This window comes from Stomoxys calcitrans, chromosome 4 (assembly GCF_963082655.1).
Source record: "Stomoxys calcitrans chromosome 4, idStoCalc2.1, whole genome shotgun sequence".
Classification (NCBI taxonomy): Eukaryota; Metazoa; Arthropoda; class Insecta; order Diptera; family Muscidae; genus Stomoxys; species Stomoxys calcitrans.
The window spans coordinates 94,089,844-94,109,386 of NC_081555.1; the positions used below are offsets into that span (position 1 = coordinate 94,089,844).

The 19,543-nt window shown below is 41.9% G+C and overlaps 1 protein-coding gene across 1 annotated transcript in view; it reads left to right on the forward strand.

The window, feature by feature from the left end:
* LOC106093508 (BTB/POZ domain-containing protein 7) overlaps nt 1-14,502 on the forward strand; it is a 29,826-nt gene extending 15,324 nt beyond the window's left edge. Inside the window, exons 2-5 of the mRNA XM_013260570.2 lie at nt 4,115-4,848; nt 4,916-5,944; nt 6,010-7,638; nt 13,195-14,502. Of these exons, the coding sequence (XP_013116024.1) occupies nt 4,444-4,848; nt 4,916-5,944; nt 6,010-7,638; nt 13,195-13,347 (3,216 nt within the window). The 5' untranslated portion in view covers nt 4,115-4,443 and the 3' untranslated portion in view covers nt 13,348-14,502. The remainder of the gene's footprint in view (nt 1-4,114; nt 4,849-4,915; nt 5,945-6,009; nt 7,639-13,194) is intronic.
* The last annotated feature ends 5,041 nt before the right edge of the window (nt 14,503-19,543 follow it).

A 19,543-nucleotide genomic window follows, 5' to 3' on the forward strand; every position in this document is an offset into this window, starting at 1 on the left:
AATTCATTGCAACAGAAAGATTTAAAAAAGCCGCAAAGTCAAAGAGAATTGAAATAAATTTGTGTAACCAAATCAAAGTTTAAAATTGACGTTTGGCAACGCATGTGACAGATGTGATCTTCCGATCATTTGTCATTTGAAAAGAGCCAAACAAATAATCACCGCAAATGGGGTGGGATAGGTTAGATTCAAGAATCGGCGTCTAGCAAGCTCTTTTGTAAGCCGCTTGAAGATTTCAGGACCATTCTGTATATCTTAGGAAATAAGAAAAAAAAAAAGAAATGAAAAGATGGAAGATTAGGTAGTGTGAGGTGAAAGAGAATAGAATGAAAACCTGACAGACGGGAAAGGAGCGAAAATTTCTTGCAGTCTGCCACTTTAGTCTTTCACAGCAGTGCAGAACGACGATAGGACTATGCGGCTGTAGAGAATCCATACAAATAAAAGCATGCTAAGTTCGACTGGGCCGCATCTTATATACCCTCCACCATGGATCGCATTTGTCAAGCTATTTGAATGACTTTTTCAAATAGAAAGTTCTTTTCCCGATATCTCTTTTTAGGCAAACAAAGGATAAAAGAAAAGAATTGCTATAATATTAAAGCTATATCAAGTTTTGGTCCTATGAGAATTTACAAATTTTGCCCACGAGCATTCCACTACGGAACAGGGCCAAACTTCTCACATATCAATGAGTGCAGTTCGATTCAAGTTTTAAGCTCAATGATAAGGGGCCTCCTTTTTATAGCCGAGTCCGAACGGCGTGCCGCATTGCGACACCTCTTTGGAGAGAAGTTTTACATGGCATAGTACCTCACAAATGTTGCCAGCATTAGGAGGGGAAAACCACCGCTGAAATTTTTTTTCTGATGGTCTCGCCAGGATTCGAACCCAGGCGTCATAGGCAGACAAGCTAACGCTATGGTGGCCTCCTTATAGCCCTATTCGGACCATAATTGAATTGAATGTTGGAGACCATAGTAGAAGTCTTTGCGTAAAATATTAGCCAATTCGAGTAAGAATTGCGCCCCTTAGGGTCTCAAAAAATAATATACAGAGATCCGTTTATCGTGAGCTGTATCAGGCTATAGACTGATTCGGACCATATTTGACATGTATGTTGAATGTCATGAGAGAAGCCGTTGCACAAAATTTCAGCCAAATCGGATAATAATTATGCCTTCTGGAGGCTGAAGAAGTCAAGATCCCACATCGTTTTTTATGGCAGTTATATCAGGTTATGTATCGATTTAAACCAAATTTGCCACAGTTGTTAGAAGTCATAAAAAAACACGTCATTGCGAAATTTCAGACAAATCGGATAAGAATTGCGCTTTTAATGGTTCAAGAAGTCAAGATTCAAGATCGGCTTGTATGGCAGCTATATCAGGTTATGAACCGGTTTAAACCATACATAGCACAGTCGTTGGAAGTCATAGCCCAACATGTCGTGCAAAATATCAGCCAAATCGGATAAGAATTGGGCTCTCTAGTGGCTCAAAAAGTTAAGACCCCAGATAGGTTTATATGACAGCTATATCAGGTTATGGACCGATTTCAACCATACTCAGCACTAAACTATATTTGGCACAGTTGTTAGGAGTCATATCCAAACACGTCATGCGAAATTTCAGCCAAATCGGATAAGAATTGCGCCCTGTAGTGGCTTAAGAAGTCAAGATTCAAGATCGGTTTATATGCCAGCTATATCAGGGTATGAACCGATTTCAACCATACTTAGCACAGTTATTGGAAGTCATAACATAACACGCGGTTTAAACCATACAAAGCACTGTCGTTGGAAGTCATAGCATAACACGTCGTGGAAGATTTCAGCAAAAACGGATAAGAATTGCGCTCTCTAGTGGCTCAAGAAGTCAAGCCTCCAGATAAGTTTATATGACAGCTACATCCGGTTATGGACCGATTTCAACCATACTCAGCACAGTTGTTGGAAGTCATAAAAAAACGTCTCATGCTAAATTTCAGCCGAATCGGACAAGAATTGTGCCCACTAGTGGCTAAGGAAGTCAAGATCCAAGATCGGTTTATATGGCAGCTATATCAGGTTATGAACCGATTTGAACCATACCAAGCACAGATTGAAAGTGATACCAACACCACGTACAAAGTTTAAGCCAAAATCGGATATGAATTGCGCCCTATAGATGCTCAAGAAGTCAAGACCCAAGATCGGTTATATAGCAGCTATATCAAAACATGGGCCGATTTGGCCCAATTACAATCCCTACCGACCTACACTAGTAAGAAATATTTGTGCAAAATTTCAAGCGCCTAGCTTTACTTGTTCGAAAGTTTGAGTGCTTTCGACAGACGGGCGGACGGACATGGCTAGATCAACTTAAAATGTCATGGCGATCAAGAATATATATACTTCAGGGGTCTTAGATGCTATAGTGGAGGGTATAACAAGAAGACATGTCTTCACCGATAATTCACATTACATGCTCTTTTACGCCTTGTCATCGCCGCAAATCAAGTGCGTCCATTTTTGCGCCTCGCACAACTTGCTATAGCGCTTCATGATTTTTATTAGTAGCGGTTTAAATCATGGAATAATTATCTTTGATAAACCTATTGTTTGTGTAGCAGTTTATTGTGTTCTATCTTTCGTCTGCTTGATTCTGCTGAGTGTCAAGACCCAGGAACTCTGCGACTAAGGTGGGGTGCGTTCACAGGGATCTGGGTCTGAGTCGAGTGGGTCTGGCTGGGCTGTTAAACAGGTGACGTGCAGTCCCTAGGTACAATCGGGACATACATCTTGCACGTCGGCACCAATCCTTGCTCTGTAGGTGTTGAGGCGACTGCATCTGCCGGAACGTAATTGAGCCAGAACTACTCTGGTTTGCCGGGGGAGGTCAATTTCTTCAAGTGCAATGGGAGGCAGTCGTTCTCCAAGGACTACATTCAACCGGTAGCCCTGAGATTCGTATTTTTGTGTTGCCATAAGATGGCAAACAAAATTTCGGTTATATCGTTCCACACATCATCGATATCTAGAGATGTCCCATGGCAGCCAGTTGTACGTATACCGGATTGACCCGATGGAGTCTCATCGGCAGGGGCTGCCGCTTTAGTGTACAACACACTGTTACAACAACAACAACATTTTGCGTTTTTGAAAATTGACGAAAGGGAGGGTCCGCCCTCTCTCCCCTATGTAGAAAGTAAAAGTAGAGGTTTAGTGAGTGAGAAAGTAGAGCTTTTGCGAGTCAGAAAGTAGAGGTTTAGTGAGTGAGAAAGTAGAGGTTTTGTGAGAGAGATCCAAATCCAATCACGTGATCGTGCGTGACCGTGATTGAATTAAAATTCTTCGTTCGCGATCGAATGAAATCATGCTCATGACACTAATAACTACTCACGGGTAAATTACGATAAACTCACGACTTACGAGAAAATCACGCTCACGGGAAAAATCGGTACTAACGAAAAACTTACGTCTCATAGTTAAAAAATATTTTTCCATAAAGCGAATAATCATTTATTTTCATGCGTCCCAAATCTAAGCACGTGACGGTGATTGAATTAAAAGCGAGTGCGTGAGCGAGTGAAATAATGCTCAATAATCATGACTCACGAGAAAATCACTCACTCACGAAACACATAATTATTGAATGCGCTTTAATCATTTTGGTCCCTAAAATCGAGCAAACTAGAGACTCGGCGATTTTATTTGCGTGAGGTGGTCGTGTAGTTCGACTCCTATTGGGTGGTGAATGTATCATCCACGGAACGCATTGAAATGAATGCACATCAAAACAGTTCATAAGGTAGTGGGGAGTTACATAGGTAGAAAGAAGTTGGTCGGTTCGTATAAACCATGAGAAACAAGTGCTACACAGATCGGGCAGAGAATATTATTCCAGCTCCGGTGTACTATACATACAACAAACCGATAGCTAGCTTGGTACTGGGCCATAAAAAACATTATTTTCATTAAATATTAAAAATTTCCTTTATTTATATCGGTCTTTTTCAATGGGCCTTTTGAGTCCATAAATATTGCAGGCATATAAATAAGCTGAATCGAAACCATACCCTTATCCCAAATGAACACTCTTTTTCTAAATTAGCCTAATTTGTATATTTGCAGGAATTGTCCTTTGAAACACACACACACAGGCACACATCATGCTATCATAAAATATTGTGAAAAATTATAAATCACTCTTGATGCTGGGCTAATGAAAAAACCACCCACTCAATATGATTGTCTTAAATAGAACTAAACTTTGAAGGCGAATGCAAATCAGCTACTAACTCCCATGCCTGGAGATTGGAAAGCTACGTGGAGAGTTTGTGAAAGAACACCAACTATAGAGGTTTCTATACCCCTTTTGAAATAGTCACCCCCCAGAAAAATACATCTCTGGACCATATCACTTTAGATAGCCAAGATAAACAAAGTGAAAGTCCAACAAAATGGGTGCAAGTGCATCATCCGGCAGTAGTTACCCCTCAGTGATGACCACTTCACAACAGAGTGGCCATTCATCGGGTATTGGTGGTCTGCCTCCGGGTCAAAGTACCAGTTCCAGTTTATTACTGCCAACAACGGGGGCCAATTCACTTTTGTCCACCTCCATGGGTGGATTGGGCAGCGTCGGCAGTAGCAGTGGTGGTGGTGGTCCACACTTCCGCGAACATCGACGAAAACGTGTGACGGGGTTTGCCACATTAAAGCGTAAATTTATAAGACGGCGACGTTCTTCGAAGGCCTGTGATCATGCCCGAGTTTTGAGAGATTTTGTATCAGACTGGACGCCGTTGGAGTTAGCTGCGCTGTGTGAAGAATATGAAGCCTTATCGGCACTGCGGGATTTATCGGTAAGCAATGAAATACTATTTTATATGGACCTTCGTTGAACTATTTATGTAATCTCTCTCTCTGTAGATGCAAGCTGAACTGGCCCGTCCACCTGCTACCACATACAAACAAGATCTTGCAGCTCTTTTTGAAACGAAGACTTGTACAGACTGTGATCTCGTCTTCCGTGGCGCCATATTTCCAGTGCACCGTTGCATACTTTCATCGCGTTGCACATATTTTCGAGATCTTTTGGCCGGTTGCCCCGGCTTTGGAGCTCGTATATGTCTCGAGTTACCCGCCTCGCCCATAGATGTTCAAATGTTTGCCTCATTGCTGCGATATCTCTATACAGGAGATCTGTGTCCACATGATTCTAGTATCGACATTGGTCTACTGCGACAGTTGGGCGATGATTTCGGTACGCCAAATCCATTGGAACATGATTTGCGATACTTGCTGGAGACTGGCGATTATGCCGATGCCGCCTTAGTGTTCACCTCGGAGAATTGTGGTGCAGGTAGTGGTGTTGGTGGTGGTGGTGGAGGAGGCCTGTTGTCCAGTGGCAGCGGTATTGGTGGTCTTGGTACATCACTTGGTGCTTCCGGTGTCTTGGGTGGCAGCGACATCTTCAATCGTCCCGATTCGGGCAATTCGGAGTATGGGTTCCGCCCTAAACTCGAATTACCCTGCCACAAAGCGATACTCAGTGCCAGATCGCCGTTCTTTCGTAATCTCATTGCTAGGCGAACACGCAACATGGACGCCGAATATGCCGAACGGGCATTGCATGTGCCCACGCGTATAGTGCTGGATGAAACCGTGATACCAAAACGTTATGCTCGTGTTCTTTTACATGCCATTTATTTGGATACCGTAGACTTAACATTAATTTTAAGGGGTGCCAACTCTGGTACTACAGCGGCTGGTTCGCTGGGCGAAGTACATGCACTGACGGCGGGCCGTACTAGGCCAACACCTTTGGAGGAGGCCATGGAGTTGTATCAAATTGGTCGATTCCTAGAACTGGATATTTTAGCTCAAGGCTGCGAGGATCTCATATTGGAATGGTTAACATTGGACACATTGCCAACGGTGCTCAAATGGGGTAGCCAGGTAAATTGACATTGTTGTTTCTATAGAAAATCCAATCTCTCAAACGGTGTTTCTTTCCCCAACAGCCTCATGGTTCAGCGTGGGTCTTTCGTCAAGCTTGCCAATATTTACGCGAAGAATTCTCAGCGGTCATCTCATCACCCGTACTCCATCAACTCGACAAATCACAACTCATACATGTTCTACAATCGAATTTCTTGCAGGCTTCCGAATTGGAAGTGCTCCAGGCTGTTCTCAAATGGGGTGAACAAGAGCTTATACGACGCATGGAGGATCGCGAACCCAACTTACTTTCACACACTGCCCATTCGGTAACACGCAAAGGTGTTAAGAAACGTGACTTAAGTGATGTCGAACTAAGAGAGATACTGTCTGATCTCCTGCCGTTGGTGCGGATGGATCATGTTCTGCCGCCTAACAGTGAGGTCTTGGCACAAGCCATACGACGTGGTTTGGTCAGCACTCCTCCCTCGCACATGATTGGCGATGAGAGGGAGAATCTGCGTGTGAATGCCTGGATCAGAGGTGGCAAGAATCAAGGCCTCTTTGTTAGGCCTCGTTTATTTATGCCCTATTTTGAGGAAATCAAAGCTTTGCTGGAGGACCGCATGACCTCGTCGCACCATCAAGCAGAGCTAATGAGAATGCGCCGCTCTCGCCAAATGCCTGATATACCCGATACATTGTACATGGTTTCTCGTATGAATGCTGCTTCCAACAGTGGTGTAGGCAATTCCGGTGTGGGGACGGGAACTGATACTGTAGATATTTTGGCTGCTGCGGCAGCCATACCACCACCAGATACTCAAACCTTAGCTGCCATGTTGAAGAGAGAACACAAACTAAGGCAATCACAGCTGTGCCAACGGGCCTTTCATTTGCCTCTGTCGTCCAAACATGAAATCGATCGACAAATACGCCTTCGTGTGGTGAGGGAATTCAATTTGCCAGATGCTGTGTCCGATCTGCTGGAGACCTCATTGCTTGGCAATCCACGCGGTGCAATGCAAGAAGAAGTACAAAACATGGCTGATTCCACAACGACGGTGCAATCGGTGGATGATTGTTGTCTGCTGGAAGACGATGATCAAAGTCCTCCGCCTTCGCCGGCGGCGGCCTCTGCAGGTTCAGTGCCTAGGCATGCCTCAGCGATGGGAGCTAGTTATCTCTCCACCTCATCGACGGCGACGTCATGCAGTGGTGCTGCTGGTGCCAGTGGTGGCGGCGGTGGAGATGCTTTACCCTCTTGTTATACAAGAAATTTAACATTCCCCCGACAGCATGCGGCCGGTTTATTAGGTTTGGGCATGGGATCTGGCCTACCGCCAAACTTTGCACGACTTTCAGCATCAGCACATCATCGTAACGATCTGCCTGCCCTTATCACCGAAGGTGATTTTCGTGGCTTTGCTCATGGCAGCGCCATAGGTCTAGATATGGGTGGTGCCGAAGGTGGAGCCATGGGCTGTTCAGATGGGGCTAATGCGGGACATCTTTCGGATATGATGCCTGATGTGGCCATGGCAACTGCATCATTGGGCCAACTACATTTGGCTAATGCCAGCAGTTCGGCGAGCAGCACAAATGATATGCCCGAATCGTTGCAATTAGATTTGGGAGATGGCTCAAGTCATATGATGGGAGCAGCACCGGGAGCTGCGGCGGGACCAATGGGAGGATTGCGAGGACTGCAGGTGAGTGTATGACTTGGAAAAAATTCAATTTCCACACAGAAAATTAAACAAACAAAATGTCATTTCATTTATATTCTATAGAAATGGAAGAAATACCAAATTTTCAATAGAAATAAATCTCTTGCGAAATTTTAGAAATACATTTTCTCGGAAATTTTGTATAGAAAAAAATTGTTCTCTACTTTGTAATATAGCCATGAACAATAAAGTATTGTCTTTGGAAGCAACTGAAGAAAGTAGTAGCGTATGCTCATAACGAGGCATTGCAATTAGATGGATGTGTCCCGGCACTTTAAGAGACATATTTCCGAAAGTTGTATGTAAGACAGCGAAGAGGGCTGACGAAAATAAGCTAGTAGTAAAGGGAAGTTTTTCGTTTTAGATGGAGATACAAGGTAGCACTTATCTTCTTGGGAAGGGAGAATGTTCCACTTTCGAAAGCGCAAATTATCCTTAACAAAATGCTCCATATCACAGGCAATTGTTGTTGTCTCATGTTTTTTTTTTGTTTCGTTTTATGTTTTGGCTCATTCATATGCTAGGTTCTGCTAAATATCCAGATCCAGGATCCCTAACACAAGGGGTGAGTCCATGGGGATTTGGTTCCAAGTCGAGTGGGATTGGCAGTTGATGACCTGTGTCGTGTGGTCTAACACATTCAACGCGTTAGCATTAATACAAGCCCTTTAAGAATTGAAGCTTCAGAATCTGCCGGAAACACTCCAGATTGAAGAGTGAGGTTAAATTCTACTGATGCTATAGTAGCACAGCCTTCAGTAGTTATATTGCTGTACCTCGTCAGATGGAGGTGGTCCACGTAAGAACTGAGTAGACAGTTCGGAGGCCTTGTAAAGGCTGTGATACGAAGTATTTTACGATAGTTGGTCGGGATCGTTTCGCCATCGGACTTACCATCTTACTGCCAATCCCATGGGAACCGGCTGTATCGTATGTATGGATAGACCCGATGTAGTCCTTCATCGGCAAAGGCTGCCGCCTCAGTATACGAGACACTGCTACAACAACGATATCAAGAACAATATCTTACTGCCAACGTACTTGCGCTGTCCCGTCCAGCATCTTAACGCAGAGACCCAAAACCATGAATGCAAAATCGTCTGCATACGATATAATCGAGATATTGGAGATATAACCCATCCTTGGTGAAACCCTCTTTTTTCCACAAATGACTGGCGATCACACAAAAAATTCATGTCGACGATGTCCTCAAAAAGTTTCCCTGGCTGACAGTATCAAAAGTCTGCGATAGGTCCAAAGCCACGAAGACCCGTCGTATCACAAAGCGTGACTCGATTGAGACCTCGGTTAAAATGATTTGGCGCTATGAATGATATGGCGAATCTCTTCGAGTCAGTTACTGTTACGTTGCCCAAAGTGACTGAGATCGTATCATTAATTCTGCCGGTATTCGAGAATGACATGACAGTAGACCACAGCTTACTAATACCGGCACTTACAGCAGTGAGCACCACACAGGCTGGAACATTGAGGTCCGATCAGTGTGGTGTTCATTACTGTCACGAGAAGATTTGCTGCGAACTACAGGGCGCGTTTGCAGGTTGTGGATAGTGGAATTCTCCATACGAAGTAGCTGCAACGGCAGTTGCGGGCAATCAACGGTATCAAGCGGAGAGTCTCAGTAAAAGGCCGGGCGGCACCGGCTCTTGCACACATACTGAGTGCCTACGATGATCGATATGACAAGGCGGGTTATTGGCACCAATAACCAATGGCCACGTCACGGATACCATTGATGAAGGTCTCAATCTTTATACGGTCAACCAATGAATATGCCAATAGTCTAGTAGCTCCATCTCTGTTACGAAATTCTGTAGCGTCTCATTTGATTTCTGCACTCGTTCTCACAATTCCATTCTGTAGATGTTCTGCTTGTGTTCTCCACCGCATTTTCGGCAATAATTTCGCTAAAGTTGTTTCTAGAGGGAGGGAGCTTTGTATTACCTCGGCAGCACTTCCCTTTAATGCTAGCAGGAGTTCAATTGCCTTTTCGTTGCCATTTCATGAATTTCGGGAGGCTATAGTCTCGAACTGGAATTTGAAGACATCAAATGCTAGAGTTCTGATTTTAGTGGAGCAGTCGATAATGCGCAATGGACCACCTTTGATTTCCAGTTCCGAAATTTTCTTCTCGATGTCCAAAAGCTTCTCAATATGAGTAAAGATTTTCTTATCGAGTTCTTTAATTTGGCCTTCCACGTTTTCCACTCTTCTGTCTTCCATCGGTCACACCACTTGCAGCTACTTCCGAAATTTCTGCGCCGCTAGCATCACAGGAGGGAATAACCACCGCTAAAATTTTATGATAGTCTCGCCAGGATTCGAACCCAGGCGTTTAGCGTCATAGGCGGACATGCTAACATCTGCGCTTCGGTGGCCTCCATTTTATTTGCTTTGCAAATGCAAATTTTGCCCATGAACATTCCACTAAGGAACATGGGCAAACTTCTCACATATCAATGAGTGCGGTCCGATTCAAGTTTTAAGCTCGAAGATAAGGGGCCTACTTTTTATAGCCGAGTCCGAACGTCGTGCCGCGGTGCGAAACTTCTTTGAAGAGAAGCTTTACATGGCATATTACCTCATAAAACCACCGCTGAAAATTTTTTCTGATGGTCTCGCTAGGATTCGAATCCAGGCGTTCAGCGTCATAGGCGGACATGCTAACCTCTGCGCTACAGTGGTCTCCTTTTTTATTTGCTTTACAACTCGCTAACTGCTGTTTGCTGATACGTTTACAATACGCGTTCTAAGATAAAACCCCATTTACAATGGTCTTGAAATCCGGATTTAATGTCTCGGTCATCTGTTTTCCCTTTATAAAATCAGCTGGTATTGGTATTGATCTCTGCTTAAGTTGACCAGTGTTGATAAACCTAAACACACATTTATAACATGATATTTGACAGACAACACACATACACATACATCTATTGACAAGCATGGGGTGGAGCCAAACGCAAGCAACACAACAGACATTAGGTTTGTTCACGTACTTTTCCAGTAAAAATTTGCAGGAGAGTGAGATCCACTTAACTCTCTAAAAAATTTGCGAGCAAAAGTACGTGAACGACTTCCAGTGAAAATTTGTGCAAATTTGCACAAATTTTTGAGTTCCCGAACACAGCTATTTTCCCCTTTATAAAATCTCTTCTTAAAGTGACCAGTGTTAACAAACATAAACACAAAAGTATAACATGATACTTGAAAAACAGTTGGTTTTTGTTTTGGTTGGTTTGCTTGCTTTGAAAACAACTTTTTTGAAATGAAAAATGCTGGCGATACTTTTGAGCTATTTTCCTTTCCAAGAGTGAAAAGGCTAGAAGGGGAGCCATTCGTATATACGTGATCTTCGTGCCGCTGGACAGCCATCACAAATTACCGTGCAATCCCATGGCAACCGGTTGTACGTACCGCATTGGTCCGATGGAATCTTTCAGTGTACAACACACTACTACAACAACGAAAACAACCGTGCACGAAGCTACGAATGTCATCCGTGGCACCCGGTCGAGCAAAGCGCAGGTTCCAGACCTATACTGATGCTGAAGAATCTGGATCTGCCTGGAGTCGATTACCGTATAACTGTCCTCAGCCTATCTGAACACTATTATAGTACCCGATGTGTGGAAGACGGACAAACATGAAAAGGACACGAGGAAGGGGAGTCGTACAGACCGTTCTCCCTTCTCTCGTCAGTAGCCAAGAGGCATGAGGGACTACTTTTTCCGCTCCTCTCGTTGGACAATTTCCATTCGCCGAACATCAGCATGCGTTTCGAAGGCTGCATAGGTCTACAACTGCTTGTCATGCCATCACCGTATACAAAAGTACACTTGTTGACAAAGATACTTTGAACTACCCATCTAATGCTTTTGGATATTGTGGCTAGATAAATTGCTACGACCACTGATGTGAGGCTAAGGGAGCTTTATATTTGGTCATGTGGCGGACACTTTGAAATCATTGAAGATATCTGTATCCGTTTACATTTGGCAGACTAATTTGCACTAATTTTTTCTAATACCACTGTGCGTCACTTTTTTAACTGCCCAGTTAGACCCACTTAATCCCATGGCAGCCTCTTCCATCCTTAACAAATTCAAATGAAGGGTGTTGGTTTCATCGTAGCTCTCCGATGAGGATGATTCCATCAAAACACTTAAGAAACCGGTAATTACTCTTTTCTTGGTGTCTGGAAGGATACAATGTTTTAATTTTTCCAGATTTTTCAATTTTTGCACTTACCTTCTAATGTAGAACAACCGACTTGAGGTAAAATTACAACTTCATTTGTCGAGTTTTCTGTTCCTAAATGCTATAACAATAAACAATATTTATATATTTTACTTACCTCTGCCTTTTTGATCCATTTTGCGTTAGCTTTTGTATTTTCATGTAATGGCTGCTTTTCATAAAACAGCTGACCTTTACAAAACATCTGTTCAAAGTTGCAAATTTCTGCTGGTAAAAAAAGTCCCAGTAGAAATTTGCAGGTTCTCTATTTTCGAACTGCCAAAATTCGCTCTCTCTCGCGCTCTCTTCTGCCGGCAAATAAAGTACGCGAACGACTTCCAGTACAAATTTGCACAAATTTTTGAGTTCCCGAAAACAGCTAATTTTCCCTTGTCAGCTGGTAGCTACGCGATAAGTCTATAGGTCTCTATTGATCTCTTCTTAAGCTGACCAGTTTTGACAAACATAAACACACAAGTAAAACATGATACTTGCCAGGCAACACACATACACATACATCTATTGACAAGCATGAGGTAGAGCCGAACGATAGCAACACAAGATTATAACGAATAAGGGAATAACAACAAAGAACAATAAAGAAATTCTAAGAAAACTGTTACAATTTCAAACCCAATTGTAATAATATTGGGTTGCCCAAAAAGTAATTGCGGATTTTTTAAAAGAAAGTAAATGCATTTTTAATAAAACTTAGAATGAACTTTAATCAAATATAATTTTTTTACACTTTTTTTCTAAAGCAAGCTAAAAGTAACAGCTGATAACTGACAGAAGAAAGAATGCAATTACAGAGTCACAAGCTGTGAAAAAATTTGTCAACGCCGACTATATGAAAAATCCGCAATTACTTTTTGGGCAACCCAACATTTTAGCAGAATCCATGGTTCTGGGTATTCATGGTTCTGGGCGACAGAAATTTCTCTGTTTTTATTTTGCTTTTCATCTAAAGGTAAGAGTCGGTTGAGTTAATTTGGCCATAAAAAAATTATCTGTATGATAGGTTTGTTACGGCTCATCGAAAAGAAATTGCCAAACAAAAGGCGTGCTGCTCACAAACCACACACCATTAGCAGATGATGCGGCTCTTGGTTGTTATGGATCCTTACCAAATCTTATACCCATGATAGAAATAATAGAAATCGAATATCGAGACGATTTAATTTCCAACTTTAAAACTAGAAACATTTTGTTGTTATTGTTTTAATGTTTTTTCTATTCTCTCTCTCTCTCTCCCTCTCTCTTTGTCATTTATTTTTGCAGCATCAATTACCTCCTAGTAACTATCATCATTTTATGCAACGTTCAAATTCACCATTTGATGTGTTACGCCAAGGACAACATTCACCAGCACCTGCGCCACAACAGCATCCCCCACCTGGGACGTACAATACTGGACCACCACGTTTCTTATAGAGTTTGCGTGTGGCCCCCGATGAGGGCCTTTATTTTAGCATGCCTTTTTGACAACAACAAAAAACCAGAAAAAAACAAAACAAGCACAAACCCAACCGCAACCACAAACTACCAGGAAACCCCACAAAAACCTAAGCAACAACATTACTAAAAAAATATAAACAAACAAAAAAATTTCTTCATGTAAAAACCAACTCCCCACCCCCTCCCACAAAAAAGTCAACAAATTTAAACCATCTCAAATAAAAAAAAAACAAACACCATACAAATGCCTGCCCTTTATCTATACTAGTCTATCATCCTCTACGTAATTCAAACAAAACAAAAAAACCAAACCTAAAAATATTCTCAGCTAAAATAAAGTACACGCGCTCAAAACAACAACAATTAACAAAATATAAAAAAAACCAACAACAATAACAAACAAAAAATATCATCTCTAAGATGAGAGAGAAGAGAAAAAAAGACGATTTAGTTCTCTTGATTTGTAAACTGAAGTTATCTGTAAAAAGAAAAAAAAAGAAACAATACAACATAAATGCCCATGCCCATGTTCATGCCCACATAACTACCCACATCATGCATTACATAAAAACAAACTGAAATAAACTTCTGGTCCCAGCCCTCAAAATTCCCCATTTCACTTAACTTCATAACCTTTCCCTTTACTCACTACTTCCCTTCTCCATCCATGCCCCCTCCCCGCCTCTTCTCAATCTATATAATATATAAATATATACATATAAAACTAGTTTATAATGTTGTTTAATACATACATATATATACATATATTTTAATTTTCATTCGATTTAATAGATTTTAGTAATTTATATATTGATTGATTGATAAAACAAAACAAACAAAGGATAACGAAAAACGTTGTTAGCAAATATTTTTATTGTATTTAAATTAAAAAAATCAGAAACAGAAAACAAAAACCTAATCTGGAGTAAGAAAACAAACAAACAAGAATTAAAAATAAAATTTTAGTTGTAAAAACACACACACAAAATAAACAAAAAAAAAAAAATACCCAAAATATGAAATGAACAAAATTTGCCCACTCCTTTGAAAATTGCGTTTGAATTACACTCTCTTATAAAATAAAACAAATAAACAAAAACAAAAAAATATAGAAAAACAAAAAAAGTTAAATAAATTTAATGATAATAAAATAAGTAAAAATGTTATAATTTACAAAATTATTAAGCAAAACAAAACAAAATGAGAAATAATAATAATAATAATAAATCTAAAGACGGAAATATAATTACATACAAATAAAGGGTTTAAATTAATTAAAAGGGTGGCAACATGCTTAAAGATGTGAAGCAGTAACATTAACAATCAAATACAGTGGCACAGGTAAGAACATTTCACCTACACAGAAAAAAATGTAAAGAAAAATGTTTCAATTAACGATACCGAGAAACATACAGTGGTTGCTTTCTCTCGGTCCTAAGCATGCTCTCGCACACACAGACACCAACTTTCCAATACTACAAGTTATAGCGGAGGGTGAGGAGTGTGTACAGACGTTTGAGAGCAAAGAAGATCAAGATATGGCAACAACGAAACTTACTATAGGGTTGCCCAAAAAGTAATTGCGGATTTTTCATATAGTCGGCGTTGACAAAATTTTTTACAGCTTGTGACTCTGTAATTGCATTCTTTCTTCTGTCAGTTATCAGCTGTTACTTTTAGCTTGCTTAAGAAAAAAAAGTGTAAAATAAGTATATTTGATTAAAGTTCTTTTAAAAAATCCGCAATTACTTTTTGGGCAACCAATACATTAATTGCCGATCATTTGCGAAAACCGAAAATGAGCAATAGAGACAAATATGTAGCAGACACAGTGGTACAAGAAAATATTTGAAAGAGAATAAGGACATAATTATTTTAAGTGCTAACAAAGGAGAAAAGACTGTAGCTTAGGTTAGGTTGAAAAGAGGGTGCAGATATTAATCCGCCCTATGCCACTATGGACATACACCTAAGCCAGTAATCGGCTTGTTGTGCGCTCTAAAAACTATAAAGTAACCTCTAAAAAGCAAATTTTAAGTTAGGAATTCCGTGCTACTTACAAAATCTTTAATTGTTTTCAATGCCACTCCCCTAACTTGGTTCATGTCTGGTATTGTGTCTCCATCTAAGTACCGGTATCTGATGGATGCGAAAGCCGGGCATGCCCGCATGCCCTACACATGCTAACACTTGCCGCACCGATTTTACATAAGTGAGCTCGTAGTCCAATGTGTCCCTTCATGATACCAATAGCTATACTGACCTCCTTTTTACTTCCTTTCAGTAATAGCCTCGTCTTCTCACGATCTGGATCCCCTCATAGGATTTTCGCCGTCCTACCGACCGTTTCGCTGTTCCAAAATGTTGCATGCGCATTCGTCGCCCACTCCCTTGACTCGGACTGCGTGTTGAACTGAAAGGCTTCGGGTTAACCAAGTTTATTGACGGCAGTCCTCTGGCCTTCACCGCCAATTCGTCTGCCCTTTCATTTCCCCTTACTCCGTTATGGCCGAGCACCCAAACGATGCGGATTTTGCCATCCTCAGAGAAGGCGTTAATCTCCTTACACTGCAAGACTGTTCGTGACCTTACCGTCCTGATTGTTATTGCCCTGTCAATGTCGTCGGCATAGGCGTTTAGCATGTGTTCTCTTGCGGGTAGTGTGCCATATCTATACACATCGGCATCTCGTATAATCTTCTCCAGCAGAATACTAAAGAGGTCACACGATAAACTGTCTCCTTGTCTGAAATCTCGTTTGATATTAAATGGTTCAGAGGGATTCTTTCCTATTCATACTGAGGAACGTGTATCAGCAAGTGTCATCCTGCAGAGTCTTAATAATTTTGCAGGGATACCAAACTCAGACATGGCTTGAAATACCTTTGTAAAGTGGTATCGAAAGCGGCTTTGTAGTCAACAGAGAGATGGTAGGTGTTGATTTGTCCTTCTCGGATCTTTTCCAGGATTTGGGGCAGTGTGAATATCTGGTCTAGGTTGTATATACCAGATCTGAAGCCGCATTGATAGGGCTCAATTATCTCATTGACTTTAGGTTTTAACCTTTCACACAGTATGCTCGAGAGTATCTTGTATGCGATGGGGAGGGGACTTATTCCTCTGTAGTTGGCACATTCAGTCTTGTCACCTTTCTTGTGTACGGGACATAGTACGATGACGTTCCAATCATCGGGTATGCGTTCTTCTAGCCAGATTGTGCAGATAAGCTAATGCATACACCTTATCAGCGTGTCGCCTCCGGTCTTAAATAGTTTAGCGGGTAACCCGTCGGCTCCTGTTGCCTTGTTCTTCTTCAGTCGGGTCACTGCTACTTGGACCTCATTCTGACTAAAAGTTAAACATTCTATACCATCATCAGGGATTGGTTCTGCGGTATCCTCTTCGCCGCCAACGTTGGACACTAGCAGTTGGGTAAACTATTCTTTCCATATCTTCAACAGTTACCAGATATCCTTCTTTGTCTCTGCAGGAGGATGTGCATGCACCAAAACCATTAACTCGCCTTGTCAACTACTCTGGTTTTACGGGGGAGGTCAGTTTCTTCAGGTGCAATGACAGGCGGTCGTTCTTCAAGGACTACATTCACCCGGTAGCTATTAACCGCATCTGCTACCGTGTCTGCATGAATGTTGTCCAGACCTGCTAGATATGCCGCTTGATCTAGAGATGTTCTCATGTAACGCTGAACCTCGCACTATAGATCATGTAGATCTATTTTAAGGCTTCTGGGCGGTGGATATCTATCCACAAGATGATGATTTGGATGGTCTCTGCGATAACAGCTCAAAAGGTATTGCCATTGGCAAGGAAGGCATTCTGGCAGATCTGAATATTATTCCACTGCGTGTCACAAAGCCGACGAAACCACACTGGCGCTGCATAACTTACCACAGACCGGCCAATTGATTTGTGCGTGGTCACCATGGTTTCTTTGTCTGCACCCTAAGTGCTGCCAGCATGTGACTTGAGGACCTTGTTTCTACTTTTGACCTTATCGCAAATTGCTGTGGCATGTGAAGAGAATGTTTAAGAGCTGTAAAATGTGATTCGAAGTATTTTGGGACACTTGATGGTCGGAATCATTTCTCCATCGCCCATCACAGTTAGCTCAGTATTCACCTCACACGTATTTGTTGTGAACAATGTGGCTGAAGATTTGGTGGCAGATATCTTCAGATTTCTTGCAGCGAAATATGAGGCAAGTTCGTTGAGGTAGACGTTCAACCTCTACCAAATCGCCTATAGTCTTAAATAGTTCAGCCGGCAACACATCGATTCCTGCTGCCTTGTTGTCCTTCAGTCGGTTTATTCAGTTTATTGCACATTATTATGTGGAGGTGGCGATCCTCATCAAGCTCCTGTAGGTGAGCAAGCTCGTTCTGGTCCAAAGAACTGATAGCCGCGGGAACATGGTGGCCATTGGTTATATAAAGGCTATCCTGTGCATTTGCTAGTGTTCCCATCATGGAGTAGGTGTTCTCCTAGTCAGATTGTATAAACATTCTAATACAGGGGCCTCATCAACGTGTCGCCTCTAGTCATAACGCTGGAACGCCCCGATTCGAATCTTGGCGTGACCAATAGGAAAAGTTTTTTGGCTGTGGTTTTCCCCTTCCAAAAGCTGGCGACATTTGTGAGGTACTATGGCATGTTAAAACTTCTCTCCAAAAAGGTGCCGCACTGCAGTACGCCGTTCGGACTCGGCTATGCCCGCCTATGATGCTGGAACGCACGGGTTCGAATCCTGGCGTGACCATCAGAAGAAGTTTTTTGGCGATGGTTTTCCCCTTCTAATGCTGGCGACATTTGTGAGGTACTATCACCATGTAAAAACTTCTCTCCAAAGAGGTGCCGCCCTGCCTTACGCCGTTCGGACTCAGCTATTGTATAAAAAGGAGTCTTAAAACTTGAATCGGACTGCACTCATTGATATGTGAGAAGTTTGCCCTTGTATTTGTCCTCTTTAGCTAACCCCTTCAATTGTGAAACATGTCAAACTACCGTCATAAGCGTCTAATCACTGTGTCTGTTGTATGGGGACGTCATTCCATTTAGAAAAAATATCCATAAAAATGCAAAGTTTTTCCAAGTACTTGAGTGCCAAACACACACATCACTTTGGCACTTTAGTGAAAGACTTACAAGATGAGAGATTTTTAAGCAAACAGGTATTCATTAATATTTGGTACAACCCCCCCCCTACAACTTACATGTGTTTTTGTTTTTGTGTATTACCGATGGAGATCAATATTTGCATATCGTATTATAACTTTAGTGCCCGCTACATTTTATATTAATTGAGTGTTTTGTGTTTTGCATTCCAAGTTAATGTATTTCCGCAATCAACTATGGCAACACTGTCAAGAATACCTATCGCTTATTTGAATCTGAATGTTAACAAACAAATTTTGAAGTATACGCATAGACTTCTGCTACCTGTGTGTCTATGGGGATAGTGATTTCATTTTCAAGGAGCATAAGTTCTGCAAGCGCCGTATAGAAAAGGAAATGGAAGGATAAGCCGCTCTTTAAGTGAGCTGCTGCCAAATCTTCTCATAAGCTGAGGAAGACACACTGGATGTCTACTGCGGCTATCCGGTCGATGCATGTGGTGGCTGTATAATTAACGTGACCATACCAATTTGACCAATTTGAGGCCACCGTAGCAGAGGTTAGCATGTCCGCCTATGACGCTGAACGCCTGGATTCGAATCCTGGCGAGACCATCAGAAAACATTTTCAGCGGTGGTTTGCCCCTCCTTATGCTGGCAACATTTGTGAGGTAATATGCTATGTAAAACTTCTCTCCAAAGAGGTGTCGCACTGCGGCACGCCGTTCGGACTCGGCTATAAAAAGATGGCCCCTTATCATTGAGCTTAAACTTGAATCGCACTGCACTCATTGAAAGGTGAGAAGTTTGGCCCTGTTCCTTAGTGGAATGTTCATGGGTAATATTTGTTTATACCAATTTGACAATTTTCTGGGATTTCCAAACTTGCTGCTACAAAGCCGCCATCGGCAGTTCTATAGGTTCGAAGGTGTTAAAAAGCCATGCCTACGTTTAGTGTCAATTGTGGCTCCTTCAAGAAACCAATGGCCAACATCCGCTTGTGTTTCCAGGTAAGAGGCGGCTGGAGGCGAATGTTGGAT